At 68.9% G+C, this 19,625-nt stretch overlaps 4 protein-coding genes across 4 annotated transcripts; 3 read left to right on the top strand and 1 right to left on the bottom strand.

Moving 5' to 3' along the window:
* The first annotated feature begins 354 nt into the window (after positions 1-354).
* Positions 355-6,251, top strand: FA09DRAFT_230116 (hypothetical protein). The gene is made up of 4 exons (XM_025739588.1): positions 355-382; positions 577-644; positions 805-4,277; positions 4,327-6,251. The coding sequence occupies exons 3-4, from the start codon at positions 827-829 to the stop codon at positions 6,135-6,137; spliced, it is 5,262 nt and encodes a 1,753-aa protein (XP_025599690.1). The 5' UTR covers positions 355-382; positions 577-644; positions 805-826; the 3' UTR covers positions 6,138-6,251.
* A 428-nt stretch (positions 6,252-6,679) lies between these two features.
* Positions 6,680-7,604, bottom strand: FA09DRAFT_337541 (protein transport protein SEC22; the record flags this gene model as incomplete). The annotated part of the gene is made up of 5 exons (XM_025744004.1): positions 6,680-6,734; positions 6,789-6,888; positions 6,941-6,999; positions 7,064-7,184; positions 7,238-7,604. 5 exons carry the CDS (start codon positions 7,602-7,604, stop codon positions 6,680-6,682), a joined length of 702 nt encoding a protein of 233 aa, XP_025599689.1.
* Positions 7,605-9,356: 1,752 nt separating this feature from the next.
* FA09DRAFT_328806 (hypothetical protein) lies at positions 9,357-14,184 on the top strand. The gene is made up of 5 exons (XM_025741921.1): positions 9,357-9,956; positions 10,024-10,614; positions 10,672-10,989; positions 11,045-12,791; positions 12,847-14,184. Exons 1-5 carry the CDS (start codon positions 9,822-9,824, stop codon positions 14,022-14,024), a joined length of 3,969 nt encoding a protein of 1,322 aa, XP_025599688.1. The 5' UTR covers positions 9,357-9,821; the 3' UTR covers positions 14,025-14,184.
* A 446-nt stretch (positions 14,185-14,630) lies between these two features.
* FA09DRAFT_328805 (hypothetical protein) lies at positions 14,631-18,078 on the top strand. Its single transcript, XM_025741920.1, has one exon. It carries the CDS (start codon positions 14,821-14,823, stop codon positions 17,863-17,865), a length of 3,045 nt encoding a protein of 1,014 aa, XP_025599687.1. The 5' UTR covers positions 14,631-14,820; the 3' UTR covers positions 17,866-18,078.
* Positions 18,079-19,625: the final 1,547 nt, after the last annotated feature.

Raw genomic sequence — 19,625 nt, 5'->3', positions numbered from 1 at the left:
GGCGAGCTGGAGCGGATGAAGGCGCTTTGCGCTACGGCAGCCGGTGCGCAGAGAAAGCGCTGTGAACGTGCGGCAAAGTGCAATTAGTCTCAGCCGGCCGTTCTGCGCTGCTCATCTGCAGCGCAGCTGATGCTGGCCCGCGGCTCTGATACTGCTCCTGTGACGCACGCAAATGCCGGCCGTGCTATATCGGAAAGGGGGACGCCGTAAGGGGTGACGCTCTGCGTAGCGTGGGCCTGCGAGAGACACGCAGCTCGAGGTCATAAGCGCTGCCTTCTTTGCCGCGTCTTCGTCCTGCTCCTCCATCACATCTCACACTTCCTTGCACCGCGTAGAATCCCTCGGAGCGCCATCAACAACACGCACGCCTCATCCTTCATCTGTGAGTGATGAGCTCGCGCCAAGCTCGGGCCGCGGACGCGCGCCATCGGCGCGGTCCGAGCGCTTGTGGAACGCGGGGCCGCCGTGCATCCATCGCACGAGGCGCGTGCGGCCCACGGGCGTGATTGGCACGCTTCGGCTCGCACAGAGCACTCTCTGCGGTCGACTTCATCGCTGAGACTCCTCATCCATCAGATCGGGCCCATACCTGCATCCGCACACCGCAGACGAGACACCGAGATCGGACCAGCAACAGCACACAGGTGAGTGCGAGCGTACGAGGCAAGCTCGGCGAGCGCTCGATAGGGTCTGGCAACAGGGGCGAAAGGCTCGACCTCGCCGTGACTGCTCCCGATCGCGGCGTGAAACTCTTGTTCACCGCATCCTCGCTCGCCACACCCTGCTGATCCCGCCACGCTCCAGCAACCTCATCGCAGAGCCCGGTATGGCTGCTGTCACCGCCATCATGCACTCGCCGTCGATGGACTTCGCAGCCGTCGATCACTCCACTCCGGGCCGCTTCGGCGACGCCTCTCGGGCGCCGCGTCGAGGGCCACCACCGCCACGGCCGGCGCGTATCTCTGTCCCCGGCTCTGCCACACCACGGGCAGCCCCAACGCGCGACTCTTCGCTGTCGCCCACGCCAAAGCCACGCACGTCCGCGCCGTCTCTCGCTGTCGAGTCCGCTGCAACAGCGCCGTCTGACGTCGGCACGAGCACGTCGTTCTCCTCGATCACCCCGTCGCAGTCGGCGTCGCAGGCAAACGCACCCGGGCGACGGCCAGTGTTCACGTCTCGTGCGAGCCTGGACGCTCCGCGGCCGTCGGCGTCAGAGCTCGACAGCCCGACGCCGCGCCACGATCGGCGGAACCGCGACCACATCGAGTCGCGAGCGGGGCCCTCGAGCCTCTCGCACCGCAACCTGGCGCTTGCGTCGCTGTCGACACCGGAGCTGCATCTCTCCTCCGACCCGATGGTCGACCTGGACGACCGGCGCCAGCCGCGCAGCAAGCACAGCGCGTGGTCGCGCCCCGCACAGGACGGCCGCCAGGCGCTGCCGAGCCTCGCAGCCGTCGTCGGCCCGGTGCTGGACAGCAGCAGCAACCTGCTCCACCGACGCACGTCGCAGCGCGAGCGCAAGAGCAGCAACGTGACGGTGCGCCGCGAGTCGCCCGCGCCGTCGTCCGACCGCACTGCGCCAGAGCACACGGGCGACACCGTCCTGGTGCGCAGCGTGCCGCAGAGCACTCCACGCTCGCCTGCGCTGCTGCCCTTGGCTGCCGCCGCGACAGAGGACAAGCGCCGCTCGGCCGGCAGCGATGCATCGCTGCGCAACATCAAAACGTGGTTCACGCGGCCACGGCGCTTCAGCGCACAGTCATCCTCGTCGAACACGGCCGTCGCGCCCTCGCTGCCGTCGTCTCCGCTGCCCTCGCCGGCGCCGCTGCCAGCCTCGCGCTTCGACAACAGCATGCTGACTGCCGAGACAGAGTCTGATGTCAGCACTGCAACTGCCGGCACCGGCACGACGCTCTTCACGCACAGCGTGGCCACGGCAGCGGTGACGGACTCGTCCGTCGGAGTTGATGCAGCGTCGAGCAGTCGGAGCACCACGAACGTGCGGGCAGCTCGCGCCTTCATCGTCGCGCAGCTCTCGCAACTCTCGCGGCAGGAGATGGGCGCCGACCGGCATCGCATCGACAGTCTGGCCTCGCGCGTCGAGCAGGACAGCGATGTCCGCAGCTCTGGCGACGCGACCACCGAGCTGCTCGACTTCTGGACGAGCCTCTCTGACGGCGTGCTGCTGTGCCTCTTGGCGAACCAGCTGCACCCAAAGTGCATCGAGACAATCGACCGCCGCGACGCCGACTGGGTCAAGGCCGACAACATCTCGCGCTTCCTCCGTGCTGCCAGAGACTACCTCGGCGTGCGCTCCAAGGATCTCTTCCATCCGCTCGACCTGACAGACGCCACCGTCGAGGGCCTGCAGCGCGCAGTCCACACCGTGCTTGCGCTCGAGCGTTCGGCCAGCGCACGCGGCCTTACCGGCTCGCCGGCCTCCCGCCCGTCCGCCGCGATCCCCGTGCCTCTGCGCTCATCAGCGGCGCCGCGCATCCTCAACACGCAGACGCCGCCGCTGACGCCTCACGGCTCGCTGGACGAAGGCTCTGAGCTCATGCACAGCCCCTCGGACGTGCCCTTTCCGCGCGGCTCTGGCTTCTCGCCGCGCGCTTCGCCGGCGAAGCGTCCTTCCGGCGGGCAGCGCCACCCGGTTGCGCTCTCCATCCAGCAGCAGCGGCAAGAGGCAGAGCGCATCCTCGTCGCCGGCAACAGGTACGCCAAGGAGGAGCGCCACCGCCGCTCAAGCGACGTCGGTGCCAAGCCGCAGTTCATGCGCTCGAAGGGTGTCTCGATCACGTTCGCCGACTCGGTCTCGCGCGGTAGCGACGAGGAGACGCGCATGCCGTACCGCGACCGCAAGCTCAGCGAGTCGGCCATCAGCCTGACCGGCGTGGCGGAGGAGGACCTCGAGGACCTACTGCGCTCGCCGCCGCGCCTCAACACTCGTGCCGTGCGTGCCTCCGATGACGATGACGACGAGGACGACGATGAGCTTGCTAGGGGCAACGCCAGCCCGCGTCTCGTCGGCCTCGGACACGCGTCGTCGCCCATGGCGCGCGCCAGCTCGCAGCGGCGGATCAGTCAAGAGCTGCAGCACGGAGCCGGCGGCAGCCCAGGCCGCCCGCTGCGCACGTCGTCCGACTTCGAGGAGCACCGCTTTCCCAGCGGCACCAGCCCGGCACGCCAGGCGCCGGTGCGCCGCCACAGCGCCCGCTCGTACGCGGGCCCATCCTCGCTCAACCCGCATCGCGATGGCGGCTCGAGTGAGAATGTCGCTGCGTTCCCCAGCATGTCCTCTTCGCCGGCCCGTGTGCCCTTCCCGCGCGCAGCCTCCGCGCACGAGTCGCCAACAGTGAAGCGCATCGGCCGCCACCTATCGCTCAACGCCGGCATGGCGGGCTACGTGTCGAGCTCGTCGTCGGTCAACCTCGTCCCCGCCTCGCCCAAGTCAGCCGCTGCGCGTCCCAACTACCGGCACATGCGCTACGCCTCGGACCTGCAGATCCCTCGCAGCCCGCATGGCGCATCTTCGGACGTGTCTGATGCCCCAGCGATGTCGGCGATCTCGTCGCACGTCAGCGGCCGCTCTCGCCTCGAGTCGGATGTCGGCTCGCTGTACACGAACACGCTGTGCAGCGACGCAACCCGCGACGATGGCACCAGCTCAGTCGCAGCGGTCAGCGGCGGCGTGCGCCTGTCGCGCGACCCGTCCGTCGCGCCGGGCGCCAAGCACAAGCTGGTCGTCGTCGAGGAGGGCAAGCCGAACGTGACGTACCAGATGGGCAACTGCATCGGACGCGGCCAGTTCGGCTCGGTGTACCGCGCCCTGAACCTCAACTCGGGCCAGATGATGGCCGTCAAGCGCATCAAGCTCGAAGGCAAGAGCGAGGACGAGGTGACGCAGCTGATGAACGAGGTCGACCTGCTCAAGAGCCTCGCGCATCCGTCGGTCGTCAAGTACGAGGGCCTCGTGCGTGGCCCCGACGTCGTCTCGATCATTCTCGAGTACGTCGAGAACGGCTCGCTGCTGCACACGCTCAAGGCGTTTGGCAACTTCCCCGAGAAGCTCGTCGCGAGCTACGTCGTCAAGATCCTCGAGGGCCTCAACTATCTGCACGACATGAAGGTCGTGCACTGCGACCTCAAGGCGGCCAACATCCTGACGACGAAGAACGGCAACGTCAAGCTGTCCGACTTTGGTGTCTCGCTCAATCTCAAGGCCGTTGAGAAGATCCAGAACGTCAAGAACGATGCAATCGGCACGCCGAACTGGAGTGAGTAAGGCCTCGCTGCAGCCTCGGCCCTGACTGACACGCCTCACAGTGGCACCCGAGGTCATCGAGCTCAAGGGCGCGTCAACGTCGGCCGACATCTGGTCGCTCGGATGCACGATCATCGAGCTGCTGACGGGCAAGCCGCCGTACGGCGACATGCTCGCCATGTCGGCCATGTGGCGCATCGTCGAGGACGACTGCCCGCCGCTGCCCGAGAAGATCTCGCCGCTGCTGCGCGACTTCCTGCTGCTGTGCTTCGACAAGGACCCGACGATGCGCCCGAGCGCCGAGATGCTCTTCGAGCACCAGTGGCTGCGCCAGACGTGGACCGGCGCCAAGGAGCTGCGCCCGCAGGACAGCGTGCCGTTCCTGCGCCGCATCTCGGCCGACTTCCGCAAGGTCGACCTGAAGAGCCTGCATGCGGCCATCGGCGCCGTCGCCGAGACGAACGAGGTCATGGCGTCGGCCCCCTCGCCGTCGCGCCCGTCGGAGCTCGCACGCTCGGCCTCTTCGCCGCCGCGTCACGATGCGCGTCCGGAGCTGACGTCGCTGCGCGCTGCCTCTGACCCGCACGGCTGGGTGCGCGAGGACGACCCCAGCGCGGCAGGCAAGCTGCGTCAGCCCAGCGGGCTGTCCGAGTTCCCGATCGTTGCCAACCTCGAGGACGCCGTGCGCCGCGGCAGCGACGGCTCCGTCGACATGCTGCGCTCGCCGAGCATGGTCGCGAGCAACAGCATCGAGCGCGGCCTGCACGCTGCTGGCTTCGACCCGTCGCTCCTGGACCTGAACGCCGCTGTCGACGGCCAGGAGGAGCCAAAGGCGCACGCCTTCGTCAAGAGCACGTTCAGCAAGGCGGTGCAGTGCAAGATCTGCCGCGAGCCAGTCAAGAAGCACGCCGTGCTGTGCGAGGAGTGCGGCCTGATCTGCCACGCAAGCTGCGCTCGTCGTGCCCATGCGCCGTGCAACCTCCGCGCGCAGCTCCTCATGTTCGCTGGCCAGCGCAGCTCGGTGGACCTGGCACGCCTGCCCAGCTTCGGAGGCCTCGGCGCCTCGTCGCCCGCTCCGTCGCCGTCGCCTGGACCCGGCACACAGTCGCCGGCGCTCGGCCCCACGTTCCGCATCCCCAACTTCAACAAGTGGAAGCGAAGCAGCAAGGGCAGCATTGGAGAGATGGCCACCACGCCCATCTCGCCGACGAGCACCGAGACGCCCGTCTCGCCGACGACCGGAGAGCACCGGCGACGCCGCATCTCGCTGCTGCCCGGCATGGGCTTGGGCCGCGTGCGCTCGCCCTCGCCGGCGGTCGAGCTGGAGACTCAGGCGGGCAACGGCTCCATTGCCCGCTCGTTCAGCAGCTCGCAGGGCGGCTCGCAGCGGCGCGAGCGGCCTGGCTCGGTCAGCTTCGGCAGCGTCAGCGGCTCAAGCACCGTCTCGAGCGCGTCGCACGCCATGGCGCACACGAACTCGACGGGCTCGACGAACCCCAGCACGCTCAACAACAGCAAGCAGGCCATCGCGCGCCCCGCCGCTCACCGGCACAGCTCTTCGCAGTCGACGCGGCCCGCTGCGCCGCCGCCGCGCTTCCCGTCGCGGGGCCACCGCGCGACGCACTCGGCGGCCATCAGCACGCCGCACCTCAACCGTCTGGCGTCGAACGAGGGCGGGCGCGACAGCGAGCGCTCGTTCCGCCAGCGCCTCACGTCCTTCCACAGCGACGCGCGCCTCGCGTCGGTCGGCAGCAAGAACAAGGTCGACGGCGCCATCACGCCGACGACGGCCACTGTCGACAAGTCTGCCTCGGCGGCGGAGCGCAAGCGCGCTCGCCGCGCCAGCAGCAAGCAGGACTGCAGCATCATGTAGGGGTCTCGATGCTGCTTTCACCGCCTTCTCCCTCTCTCTTCCCGGCATTCTCAGAGGCGCAAGATCCGGCCATAAACGACGCCGCATCCCGCCGCAGCAAGCGGCGCCATCTCAACGGCGCCGCGGCTGTTCCCGCATCCTTCTCTTCGACGATTCCCATGCACTTCACTGTACCACCAGCCCCGCCGCGGCCATTCCCCTTGCCCCTTATATGACCAGCGCTCCTCATGCACACACACCTCGTCCGCCACACGCACACCATCTTCACGTCCAGGAGGAGCGGCACGCAGCCCACCCACGCGCGTCGTCGCCCGCCCACCCCCTTTTACGCCCTTTCTGCCTTTGCCACGATCTGCGATGCCCGCCATACAACCCCCAGCCGCCTCTCCCACATTGTCTTGCTCAGCCATGCCCGCTACCGTACTGCATCCATCTCTCGACTGCGCGTGTGCTGGCGGCTGCGAAGGGGCTCGGACCGCGGGCGCAGTGCGTCGCGGGTGCTGCCTGCGTCGTGCTGCGGCCGCAGGAACGGCGTGACATTGCTAGAAGAACTTGACCCAGAGCACAAAGAGGAAGATAAGAGCGATGGCACCGATCCTGCGCGGCGTCGTCAGTGCCGACGAAGCGCGCCAGCGCGGCAGCTGCACTCACGGCGCGTACTGGCGCAGCAGGGCATCGATGCGGATCTGCTTGGCTGCTTTCCTATACTTGAGACTCTCGTCTCGCAATGACGACGACATATTGCTCATCTCTGCGGCGCGACATCAGGCTGTGGCGAACGGCAGCGTGTACTGGGTACTCACGGTCCAGCGTCTCGCCGCGCCACAGCAGGCTCTCCATGTTCTTCGTCATGACCGAGGTGCTGCGCGGCGGAGAGCAGTCTCAGGTCACGGGGCCCTCGTCTCTCGCAGCTGCACGCTACTCACACGTCTTGCAAGTCGTCGTTCAGCCGGTTCAAGCTGTTTGCGCCGCCCGCCTTCTCTTCCACTGCTGTCTGCGCTGACCGAGTGTCGGCATAGAGCCGCTTGGTGCGCTGCATGAATGTGTCTGCCGCCAGATCGTCAGCAGGACACAACGAGACCTGGCACGGCAGCACGCACCGAAGCCGACAAACGCATACGGGCGCAGATTCCGCTGCGCCACCTGTGCGCCGTAGCAGCGCTCGAACTCCTTGGCCAGCTCGTCGAGGTAGCTGAAGGCCAGCTTGCGCGGGTACGAGCGGTCGGTGATGATGAGAAAGACGACGGCGTCTGCGCGCCCGGGCGGCGGCGCAATCTGGTAGTGGAACGTGTACTTGGGCCCGCTCTCGATGGTGCAGCGCACCTCGGCCTGCGGGCTGATGCGCCGGAAGAGCAGCTTGGCCTGCTGCTTGTACTCGGAGAGCGCCGCCTCGGTCGCGCTGTCGTCGACGGACTGCGCCAGCGGCAGGCCGTCCGAGACGCGCGCGATCTGCGTCGAGAGCACCATGGCGAGGGTGTGCGGCTGCGGATGCGGTGCGGTGCGGTGCGGTGCGGTGGGAGATGAGGGGCGGAGGCAAGGCGCAAGCAACACCCGCCCCGCTGCGCCACGATGCACGCTCCACGTCGCCGTCATCGTCGACGCCACGCCGCGCGCGCGGGGCTGCCCTGCGCCAGCTGTTCCCACGCTCGACGACCGGCTCGGCGCATGCCGAGGCGGCACCGCAAGGCCCTTGCTGCTGGCACATGCGCCTCGAGAGAGAACGAGAGCTGTGCTGTACATACAGCTGAAGCGCTTCGGCGCACAGAGACGGCGCAGCTGCTAGGCGGTGGCGTCGCGAGTGGTGCAAGCACGCCGAGGGAGAGCAGCAGCAGGTCAAAGCTCACACCTCTCGAGAGGTGCCGAGTGCTTCTCGGGCTGCAGTCCGTAGCGAAGAGCGAGAGAAGGCTGCTGCATCGTTGCGATGCAGTCGAGTCTGGCGAATCGGCGCAGCAAGGGTGGTGCGGCGTGTCGTCCCTCGGTCGAGCTCGGCGCCGCGTACCTGAGCCGCCTGGCCCCTACTCACAGGCTGCGCTCGCTCGCCGAGGAGTCACTCCATCAGCGTCGGCCAGCGCATCCCGCTCAGCATCCTGGTGCGTCTGCCCGACGCTATCTGAGCCAGAGTTGTGCGAGCACGACGAGCGCAGGTCAAAAGCTGGCCTGCAGCTCGCGGATCGGGTCGGCTGCCGGCACGCGGCCGGCGGGGTGCTGCGGGTGGGTGCTGCATGCAGCCGCACGGCCTCTACCTCGCAGATGCAGAACGCAGGCACCGGAAGATGCACCGTCTGTTTGGAATGGGTTCTCGCCGACGGAAAGCGAGGCTGCACCCGCTCAGCTGCAGGGCAATCGGGAGCCGGCGCAGCGGCGCCAAGTGCCGAGGAGCGAGCGAGGAGCGCGCCGTCGAGGAGCTAGGAGGTGTCTCTCGGGGCCTGCCCCAGTCCGTCGGCTCCTCACCGGCTCGGCGGCCTCATCGTCCCGCACCGCCGGCATATGGAGTTGAGTGCTGTCAGCAGCCCCTCTGCGACGTGTGCGCAGCAGCAGGGCAGCAGCAGGAGGAGGGACGGCCCACCACCGCGCGCATCACGCCGCCCGCCGCCGCTGCGCCCGATGTTCTGAACGCTGGAGCAGCATGCGCGGCGGCGCTCGCCCTCATCTCGCCTTTCAGCATGCGCTGCAGATCCCTCCTGTCTGCGCTGCTGCAGCATCCGCCGCAGATCTCGCGTCTCACCACGCACGGCGAGTTTGCCTCGGGAGCGCTACCGCCCGCCGGCCAAGAGCAACCTGCGGCGCCGGCGACAGAACGAGCACGCAGCCTGCAGCGTGGAGCGCGAGAAGAGGCACGGCGGCAGCACTCTGTGGAGAGGGGCCTCATCAGCATGACGCTCATTGTCGCAGCACGTGAAGCACGCATGTGCAGGTGCAGGCGCAGGCACGCCGGCGGCCAGCCGAAGAAGGCAGGTGCGGGTGAGACAGGTGACGAGGCAGGCCGGCAGCGAGGCAGAGCGAGAGAGTGCGCCCGCCAAGGTGCGTGCCCTCCCGCTGCGGTGCCGCCGAGATTTGCCCACTCTGACTGCGCGCACGTCTGGTGCCGCTGCCGCCGAGAGCCGTGCTCTGCTGCCTCTCACCCCGACGCCGCTGCAGCTGCAGCACGCGGACGCGACGCGGCTCGGCACAAGCAAGCAAGCTCGCGCTGAGCCAGGAAGGTTCACCCAGCAGCAGGCGCAGCGCCAGGCGGCCGCGGGCGCAGCGGCAGCACCCGCGCGCGCTCAATCGCCGTGGCCCTCGGAGCGCACCAGCGGAGCGGAGCTCGGCCGTCCGTCTCAGGTCTCACCTCGCAGGTGCAGCGAGACGAGTTCGGACGGCTCTATCGTCGTCGTCATCAGCACCACCCACGCCGCCGCACACCCACAGCGCTGGCGAGCATCGCGTCTCCATCCATCCGCCGCACCACCACCACCAGCAGCACTGCGCGCCACGCACCGTCTCGCACCGCCAGCCCAGCTCGCTGTGCCGCTCGCCCAGGACTGCACGTCGCCGCGCTAGTCCGGCCTGGCCTTTGCCGCGCCGCCAGCTTCTCGCAGCCTCGACGCTCGCATCCACCTGGCTGTTGAGCGCTCCACACGCTGCTGCAGCTTGCGCCTTGCTCTCTGAGGCGCTTTCTTCCGCCACATCCGAAGCTCGCTCGACATGTCCTCTCGCGACACGGCAAACGCCAACGGCAGCTCCAGCTCCGGCGGCGGCGGCTTTGCGTCGCTGCTGCGAGCGGCGCGCAAGTCCACCGAGAGCCTGCGCAGCGTGCGGAGCAATGCCAGCCGGAGGAAGGTGAGCGTCGCTCGCGCTTGCTGCTCTCGCCGCTCCAGCTGCTGACACGCCTCTTGCGCCCCGCCAGTCGCTCAGCGAGGGCATCTCGCGTGCATCCAGCCGCGCCACGAACTATTCTGACGCTCCGCCGCTGCCCGAGACGCCCAGCGAGGTGGGCACGCCCGGCCGGCTCTCTGCTGACCCCTTTGGCGCTGCACGAGGAGCACACCGCGTGCGCAGCGAGAGCGTCACGCCGACGCCTCGCACCGAGGCCTCGAACCCGCTGGCGGCCAGCACGCCGGGCGCCACGACGCCGGCGAGCAGCATTGCCGAGCAGCAGCGTGCCGCGGCAGAGAAGGCGCAGCACGAGGAGGCCCACCTCGAGGCGGCTGAAGACGATGGCATCAGTCCGCTGGAGGGCTCGCGCAAGGGCCTGTATGCGCAGAACTCACCAGCCACGTCCATCGGCTCGCTCAGCAAGTCGATGAAGCGCGGCACGGGCAGCGCCAGCTCGCGGCGCAAGGGCAAGGGCTCGCTGCTCAACTCGGCCAACGCGAGCGGCGTCAGCCTGGGCCTGCAGCCGCTCGGCGAGGAGTTCGAGACGGACGAGGGCGAGCTGCGCGTTGCGCCCGGCAAGGGCGACGGCAACACTGTTGCGCAGCTCTATGCCGTCTTTGGCGTGAGTGGCCTGCACGCAGCGCTGCGCGCGTTGAACTGACGCATCGCGCATCATCAGCTGCCCAAGGATCCGTCCGTGTGGACGCTCGCCGAGGAGGACTGTGTCGCGGGCGTGCACCACATCGAGGGCGCCGTGGGCCGCTTCTGGCGCCCCGAGGTGCTGGGCTGCTCGATCTGCCCCTCGCCCAGCGAGGTTCTCGCGCGCAGCACTGGCGGCAAGACGCCGACGAAGGAGAAGGACAGCGGCGCGGCCAAGTGGGAGGGCCGGGGCGCAGACGGCAAGAAGCCGCAGAACCCCAAGTTCATCGAGATGGCAGACGGGCGAGGCGGCGTCGAGCGCGCAGAGACTGCGCGCGTGCTCAGCAAGGCGCTCAAGGTAAGCGCGCGCGATGTGGCGCCCGCCAGCCCGCATGCTCACGCCCTGCGCACAGCTCTCCTTCACGCGCGAGATCGAGATTGTGTCGGGCCAGGCCAACTTCCCGCCCTCGGCATCGTCGCACACCTTCTCGTTCTCGGTTCCCACGCTCACGTCTTCCGGCGAGACGCTCGACCAGACGGGCACGATGGGCCGCACCGAGGGCCGCAAGGCGACTGGCGCGGTGGGCGTGTCTGTCGGCAAGGCCAACGCCGCCAGCGCCGTCGGCGAGGGCTATGGCCTGCAGCGCGGACCGGGCGCCAGCGCGGCTGCCGGCAACGGCTTTGGCGACAGCCCTGACCCGGCCACGTTCTACGGCGTCGTGCTCACTGTCTGGAGCGCCGCCGACGAGCGCCGCGCGCGCACGATCAAGCGCGAGCTCACGCGCATGAACCGCCAGCGCGCCGACGCCAAGGCCGCCGCCGCGAACAACAAGCGCAACGGCGGCTCGGGCAATGGCTGGAGCGGCGGCGACACCGACACGACGGGCGCCGAGGAGACGGCGGCGGACGACGACGGCGCCAATGGCGACGGCTACTCCTTCTTGCCGGCGCACAACACGTTCTTCATGCCGTACGCCATCTGCATCGTCTCGCGCTACCCGCTCTACGACCTGCTCGGCGACTGGAACAAGATGGCGTGGCACAAGTACTCGCGCAACATCGAGATGCACAATCAGCAGATGGCCACGATTCTGCGGCACCCGGCGCCGCGCCTCGGCGAGCAGGTGCTCATCGATAGCCCGAGCCACGAGCTGACGTTCGTGTGCAAGTTCCCCGGCGCGCTCGAGTGGGGCTCGGGCCTGATCGGCATCGACTTTTCGATGTGGCCCATCTTCAAGACGCTCAGCCTGGACAACATCCTGAGCATCTGCGAGATTGCGCTTTCGCCCAACGGCCGCGTGCTCTTTCAATCGCGCCACCCGGCGCTGCTCGGCCTGGCCGTCGAGACGTTCAAGCACATCGTCGAGCTGCGCGGCTGGCGCGGCGTGGCAAACCAGAACTGCCACGCGCGCGACGTGCGCATCTACCTCGAGGATCCCGGCTCGTGGATCATTGCGATCAACACGGAGCTGCGCAGCATCATCAAGCCCGCGCCCGAGGTGTGCGTCGTGGACCTCGACGTCAACAACATCTCGTGCCCGCGGCCGCCGAAGCACGCGCCGAGCACGGGCAGCGTGCGCGAGCGCCGCAAGCGCAAGCTCGCCACGGGCATCTCCATCTCGGGCGTCGAGCACGCGCCGCCGCGCCAGTACGTCGAGGCGTACCCGGGCGGGCGCTTCCGGCCGCTGAGCAACGTGCAGCTGCGCGAGCGCAACTCTGCCTACGAGCAGCTCGAGCGTCCCTCGTGGTTCGACCAGGGCCCTGCGCTCACCGCCTTTGACCTTGCGCTGCAGGACACGACGCGCTCGACGTTCCTGCAGAAGGTGCTGCGCACGCGTGCGTCCAAGGCTGGCGCCGCCAGCGAGGCGGAGCTGGCCGCGATCCTTGCGCTGCGGCGCCGCGCCAGCACGTTCGTCGATGCGCGCGACGGCCTCGAGAATAAGATCGGCCGCCTCAACAAGCGCCTGGCGTTCCTGATGAGCGAGTCCGAGATGTGGAAGCAGCAGTTCGCCAAGATCCAGCAGCTCGTCGACCGCCTCACGCGCGAGGCCAACGACCTGCGCAGCAAGGTTGACAAGGAGCGGCGCGAGAGCCGGCGCCTCAGCTCGACGCTGGCTCAGCGCGACCTCGAGCAGGTGCAGATCCAGCTGCGTCTCAAGGGTGAGTGGGTCTGCTGTGACGCCGAGATGTGTGCTGACCCGACTGCTGTCCACAGAGACGGAAGACGCGCGCGAGCAGGCGCAGATCGAGCTGCTGAAGATGCAGAAGGCCATGGACTCGCTCGAGCAGGAGCGCGAGGCGATGATGGACGAGATCCGCAACGTCATCAGCGGCGCCGGCGCCGGCGAGGACGGCGAGTTCGACATGTCGCGCTTCGACATGTACGGCCAGGCGAATCGCCTCGCACGCCCGAGCAGCCCCAACGGCTCGCACCACAGCGCCACGCCCTCGCAGGTGGCCGAGAGCATCATGCGGCACCGCACTGCCGCCGAGGCGCGCATCTCCGAGGGCCGCGGCAGCCGCGCGGCGAGCCGCAACGGGCACGAGGCGCGCGGCAAGGAGGGCTCGCAGGACGGCGAGCGCAAGGGTGCCGACGGCTCGTCGCAGGTGCACCACTTCCCCGACGACCAGATGAACCAGGAGATCCAGGCGCGCACCAATGTCGTGACGGACCAGATCTCGCGCATCCAGCAGCAGCTCGAGTCGACGCTGACGAACCTCGAGGGCCGCCGCTCGGGCACGTACGAGCGCAGCGAGCGCCGGCGCGACCGGCGCACGTCGAATGCGTCGATCTCGAGCATGCGCTACGAGTACGGCATTCCGTCGAGCATCGGCCACGGCGGCATGGCCAGCGAGAGCGAGTCGCACTACCGCGCGCCGTCGAGCGTGGGCGGTGGCGGCGGCGGCGGCATGACGACCGACGACGACAACTACAGCGACATGGACTACGCCATGGAGAGCGCGCGCAAGCGCGAGAAGCGCCTCGCCCGGCAGGAGCGCCGCGAGAAGCGTCTCGCTGCGGGGCCGTCGGCCTACAAGGCAGTCACGCCGTCTGCGTCGTCGGGCAACCTCTCGCAGGCCGCCGCCACGCCGCCAAGCAGCAGCGGCATCGAGCCGGCGCAGGCCGCCTCGTCGCCGCTGCCCACCGGCACGCCCACGCGGCCACCGCCGCGCGAGCGCAAGCCGTCGAACCCGTGGAAGCAGCAGAGCAGCGCACCCACGCCCAAGGACTCGCCCGAGTTCATCTCGGCCCCGGGCACGCCAGGCTCGCACGCCGGCGACACGTCGAACCCCGCCATCGACGCCACGCCGGGCCTGGGCGCGCAGAGCAACGGCCACGCAGCCAACGGCAAGGACGTCGATGCCACGCCGCGCCAGCAGGTCAAGGCATGACGCGCCAGCACCTCAAGACTTCTTATGATCTTCCTTCTTTTGCATCTCGCCACGCTTCTCCCTCCGGCTTGTGGCCCTGCCTCCTCCTTTGGACGTTTCCTGGAACACCTGCGCGCAGCGCGCCTACCTGCTTGGAATGCCATATGCGACTCAGACCCGGCTCGGGCGGACTGCCCGTGACTTCGATGCAGTGAAGCAGGGACTCACGGCGCGGCACCACCCGTCAGGGCCACGGGGCCCCAGCGTTGAAGGCCGAGATTGCCCTCATCAGCCTGCCCAGCAGCACCACAGCAGCGTCGTGTGCGAGGCGCAAGGCCGCCACCTCCTGTCCTCTCCGATGCTGCTGGATGCCCCAACATCTGAGCGAGCAGCATCTAGTGCCGGGCGGGAAGTGCAATCGCGAGCGGGAGTGCTGATCGTCGGGCGTCAGAAGCTCCCACGAGGGCCTGCCGAGGTGCTGCTGCTGCGCTTGCCTCAGCCTAGCCTTGTCCGCGGCGGCGCGCGCGGCGCGTGACAAGGCACGCACGCCGTGTGACAGGCGCAGGCGGCCTTCCCCCCGCGCTCGAGGTTGCTGTGCGCGGCCTGCATGCGGTCCTTGCGTCACATCCACCACCACTCGATCTCGGCACCAGCACCTCTGCCGTTGCCGCATCCCTCGCATCTGCGCCTGGCCGTGCCGCGCTTGCTCTCACGACCTCGCTGCCTCTCACGATCCGCCATGTCCCACTGATGCGCGCTCCCGCCTGAGCGCCTTTCCCAACTCCTCCACCCGCCACCAATCTGCGCGCTTTCCATCATGGCCAGCACGCTGCCGCCGCCCGCCAACTCCTCGCCCGAGATGCCCGAGGAGTGGGCAGAGAGCGACTTTGACTTCTCCGAAGTCTCGCCCGCCGTGGCGCTGCGCCCGCCCTCGTCGCTCTCCGTCGCGCACTCGGCGCACTCGCACCCCGGCACGGCGAGCAGCGTCGCTGGCTCCGAGGCCGGCGACTCGACGCCAGCCGCGTCGGCAGGTCCAGCGCCTGCGCGCAGCTTCGCCGATGCGGATGATGCTGCAGACGGCTTCAGCGATGAGGACGAGGACCAGGTGGACACAATCAAGTTCTCGGCGCTGACGGGCGACACGCTCGCGCAGCTCGCTGCTGCCAGCTCCGCCAGCAAGGCGAGCCGCATCGCCGCAGCAGAGGGTGATGCCTTCAGCGGCACCGTCACACACCTGCAGCCGGCGCGCGCGCCCATTGCTGATGTGGAGCTGGACTGGGACGAAGATCTGGAGATGCCCGAGGTGCTGCCGTCCGCAGTGGTCCTCCGGCGTCCGACCAGCTACACCAGTGCCGACACCGACTTCGACTCTGGCATGGGCGAGACGAGCGACGGCACCACCGCCGATCTGCACGCCGGCTCGCACGGCTCTAGTCCGCGGCGCCGGGCGACTGGCTCGTCCTGCTCCTCCGCCGCATCGTCGCTGCTCTCTCCGCAGAGCCTGAATCGTCTGAGCGACAAGGCGCAGGGCGTCACTTTTCCCACAGCAGAGACGGAGACCGACGACTTCGAGGGCGCCTTCGAGCTCGGCCCGGAGATGGACCGCCTGCAGCTCAGCCCTACTATCACGCGGCAGCGCTCGCAGCCTGCTCTGGAGCAGCAGAAGCAGCTGTGGGGCGAAGCGCCGGGCAAGCGCAGCAGCTCGCCGGACGTCGATGCCTCTCGTCCATCGCGCGATCGCTCCGCGGGAGGCAGCAGTGTTGGCCTGCACTGCATGGAGAGCAGCGATGCAGACGATGAGGAGGATCTGCTGGACGGCCTCGAGGTGCCTGACGACCTCTTTGGTCAGGCCACTCCCGTCGACGGAAGTGCTCTAGCGCCTCAGTCGCCACGCGACAAGCTGCAGGCGATGCTCAACGCGCGTCGAGGCGGCTTCGCTCTTGGCCAGTCCGACGATGCCGTGCCGTTGAGCCCGACGGAGAGCGATGCCGACTTTGCGACGGGCCTCGTCATTTCAGACGATCTCGATCTCTCGCCAAGCCGCCTGCACGCCAAGTCGCTCTCCTACAAGCTGCGCGGCCCGCCGCCGTCCAGCCGCCGCAGCCGCAACAGCGCCTACACGGCGCAGTCTGGCGGCGGACGGTCGACGCAGCCCTCGCGCCGCAGCACGCTGTCAGACACCAGGTCAACACCATCGCAGCCGCCTCCGCCGTCGGTCACTGTCACGATATCGTCTCCTCAGCTCGCGCGCATTGCTCCCAGCGGCATCAAGTCGTCTCCGCCGCGCGCGCCGTCTGCGTACAGTCACATGCCTGGCAGCGGCCCAAGACCTGGCACACTCTCGGCCGTGCGCCCGCTGCGCTACAAGAAGAGCGTCGGCGACCTCGCTACTCCGTCGAGCACGCCGGCAGCCGCAACGAGCAACGCAGCTGGCACATCGTCTCGACCGATCAGCCTCTCGCGCAAGCGCAGCCTGCCGCATCTCAGTGTCGACGCGATGCCCCCGCCTGCCGCTCCGGCGCAGCAGCCCGGCCGCGCCGTGGCAGAGCCAACGGGCTCCCGGCTGCTAGCCTCTACGGCCGCCTCTCGCGCTCGCGCTGCCGAGGTCCGCGCCGCTCGAGAGCGCAGCGTCACAGCAGACGGTCACCCACCGGCACGTCCGAATACGCCTTCGTCCTTCATGCCTACGCGTGTCGGTGCCAATCGGTTCGCGATGCACACAGCCTCCTCGCTAGCAAGAGCCAGCGAGACAGATGCCGCGACTCGTCGGCCTGCCTCGCCGCTGGCGCAGGCGATTTCCGCTGGAGCAGCGGCCGGCCGTGAAGCAGCCGTGCGCATGCTGCGCCGGCCCAAGCGTGGTCGCATGTACGGCGATGGCCACGAGCTCGAGTCTTTCGACGACCTGCCGACGAGCACTGAACGCGAGAGTCGCACGCTGCGCGAGGGCGGCAAGGACGACACTCTGCGTGCACGCGGCAGTGCGGTGCTTGCTGCCATCACGAGCCGCTGGTCGGAAGCGTCGGCATCAGTCGGCGGCTCTCGCAGCCGGCGCACCCTCGACCCGATGGCATCCAAGAAGGTCCGTCAGCCCGCCGGCAAGCGCGGCCGTGCCAGTGGCAACCCGACGCTCATCTGCCATCTCGGCTCCGTCGATGCTGCGCCTCGCGTCGTCGGCGACATGCGCTGGAACATGTCCAAGCAGAAGTGGGAGGGCAACGAGGCGGCGCTGCGCGACTTTGACAACGCTCTGAGCTCCAACACGCGGCCGGCGCTCATCACGCAGCTCACCGGCTCGAGCACGTCGAGCTTCTTTGGCGCTCCCACCTCGCCGCCGGCGGGCGTGGCGTCGAGCGGCGCGCGCATCGTCGGCGACATGCGCTTCGACCCACTCGCTCTGCGCTGGGTCAGCGCGCACGGCGTCGAGGAGCCGGATCCCTTTGCCGACCTGGCGGAGCTCGACGAGGGCTCGTCGCAGAACGAGAGCGCCGACGTGCTCGAGGCTGCGCCAACGTTTCCTTCTGCTGCCGGTGCGGCGGCGGCCAGACGTGCACGCTCGACGGACCTGCTGCGCGATGTGGCTGGCGGCGACGGCAAGGCACATCCGCGTCGCTCGGCCAGCAGCGCCGTGTCGTCGGCCGTCATCGAGGCGGCAATCGAGCGGCGCAACGCTGAGCCGCCGGCCGAGCTCGCTGGCTTCGTCGACGCGGCGCTGTGGGCCTCGTGCCTCGAGGCCAGCCGCCGGCACGAGGACGAGGTCAGAGCCTTTCTGCCGACGCGCAACGGCGCCGAGACGGCGCGAGCCGCCGGCAAGGAGCACCTGTACCTGCTCCAGCGCCTCGCTCGGCAGGCCGCATCGCGCTGAGCACCCCTCTGCGAGCGACAGTCGCTCGTCAAAAGCTCGTCTTCCCCGCGCACCTCCTAAGTATAGTAGCTTGTTCCCTTCCTGTCCCTTCACTCTCTCCTGTACCATCCCATCTGCGACGACTCGCTCACGAACCCGCGTCACCTGTACCACCTCCACCCTCACGATCGACCCCCTCACGATGTGCGCGCACGAATTCACGATGTCCCTGTTACATCCAGTTACGTCCGGTATGGCACAGGTCGCGTGGCCTCTGCTGTCGTTGGGCAGCGAGCGCGATGGCCATCCTCAGGAAGAAGTCAGCACGATGTGATCTCATCGAGCAGCATCCAGAGCGGCGCAGCTGCGGGGCGAGCGCAAGGTGTGGCGGAGCGAATCAGGCACCATGCGCGCGCGCGTCCGCGTTGCGCCGCATCGCGACGCCCGACACGAGTCCGATGCTGGACGAGATCTTGCGTGCTCTGCCGCTCCGAGGCGCTGCCGCTGCAGCTGTCTGCGCTTGAGGAGCTCTCTTTCTGGGCGGCGCTCGAAAAGGACCGCGCCGCCGGCAGCGGCAGCGTCAAGATGCGGCAGCGCGGCAGCGTGCAGCTCGTCTGCGTCTGGCAGCTTGACGCGGATGACGAGCAAGCGGAGCAGCGGAGGCTCGTGCTGCACCTGCATGGACCTGGACGTCGTGCGCTGGGGCCTTGTTCATCCGCCAGAGCTCCAGACAAAGGCGAACAAAGGCCTCGCCAGCGCACTCTCAGCTCCCGCCATCGAAATGCTCCGGTCGCCTCCTGCGGGCGCCAACAAGGGGCCCATGCCGCCCTGCATGGCGCAGCTAATCATACGTGCCTTCGGCCGCTGCCGCTGCTGCCAGCGCCTCTCTTGTCATCGGTGCGCTGGGCCGGCCGGACGGTGCGCCCGATCCCACCCGTCGCGAGCCCCTTGCGACGCAGTCCTCGTCGTCATCGGCGAGGCCTGAGCACTCCTCAGCGCCGCCGCAGCGCTCCAGCCGACGCTCTGCCTGCTCGTCCCCGGATGCAAGAGAAGGCTGCCAGGTGGCTCGAGCCAGAGCTTGGAAGTGCCAGCACGGCCCGCGTGGGCGGAAGCGTCTCTTGTCCGTGAGGGCGTAGCGCGGCGGGCGCGAGAGTCGCCGCGTGCCCCATCACTCCGTCATAGGGCGCCGGCCGGCGGCGCAAGCGCGCGAGGCGCCGGTGCAGGCGCTGCTGCTGCGCCGCCGTTGCGCCGCCAGCGCCGCCCGCCGCCGGCCGGCCGCCCGCCGCACCGGCGCCAGAGCTTGCTCGTGCTGCGCCCGCGCCTGCGCCGTCTCTCGAAGCGATCAGCCACCGACGCCGCGCCTCCGCCGCGCGGCAGCGGCCAGTGCACGACAACGGCGCCGCCTCGCACCGTGCCTCTTCTCCACCCTCTCCCACCCACGCACCGCGCACTCGCGCACACACGCTCTCTCTTTCCTTCTCCTGCCGCGCATTCTCTGGCCTTCGCTCCGCTCCACATCTTCCCTCGCCGCCTCACGTTCGCCGAGCGCCGTCCCTCTCGTACCTGCCCCTGCGCCGCACTCACGCCGCGCGGCTATACTCACGTGAGTGCAGGCCACCTTGCCCTGGGCGCGCCGAGTGGTCTCCTCTGCGGCGCCCGCGTGTCTCTTGAGAAGGGTCAGATGACTCGCGCAGGAGGCTGGCCGCGAAGCTGGCGCAGCATGGCGGGTCGACACAGCCGCGAGCCGGAGCCGAAGGGGCGTCGTGCTGCCAGACGGCGGT

The sequence above is a fragment of the Tilletiopsis washingtonensis genome (genome assembly GCF_003144115.1).
Source record: "Tilletiopsis washingtonensis strain MCA 4186 unplaced genomic scaffold FA09scaffold_6, whole genome shotgun sequence".
Taxonomy (NCBI): domain Eukaryota; kingdom Fungi; phylum Basidiomycota; class Exobasidiomycetes; order Entylomatales; genus Tilletiopsis; species Tilletiopsis washingtonensis.
Note: the sequence above shows the minus strand (reverse complement) of the source record. Positions and strands in the feature narration are given on the sequence as shown.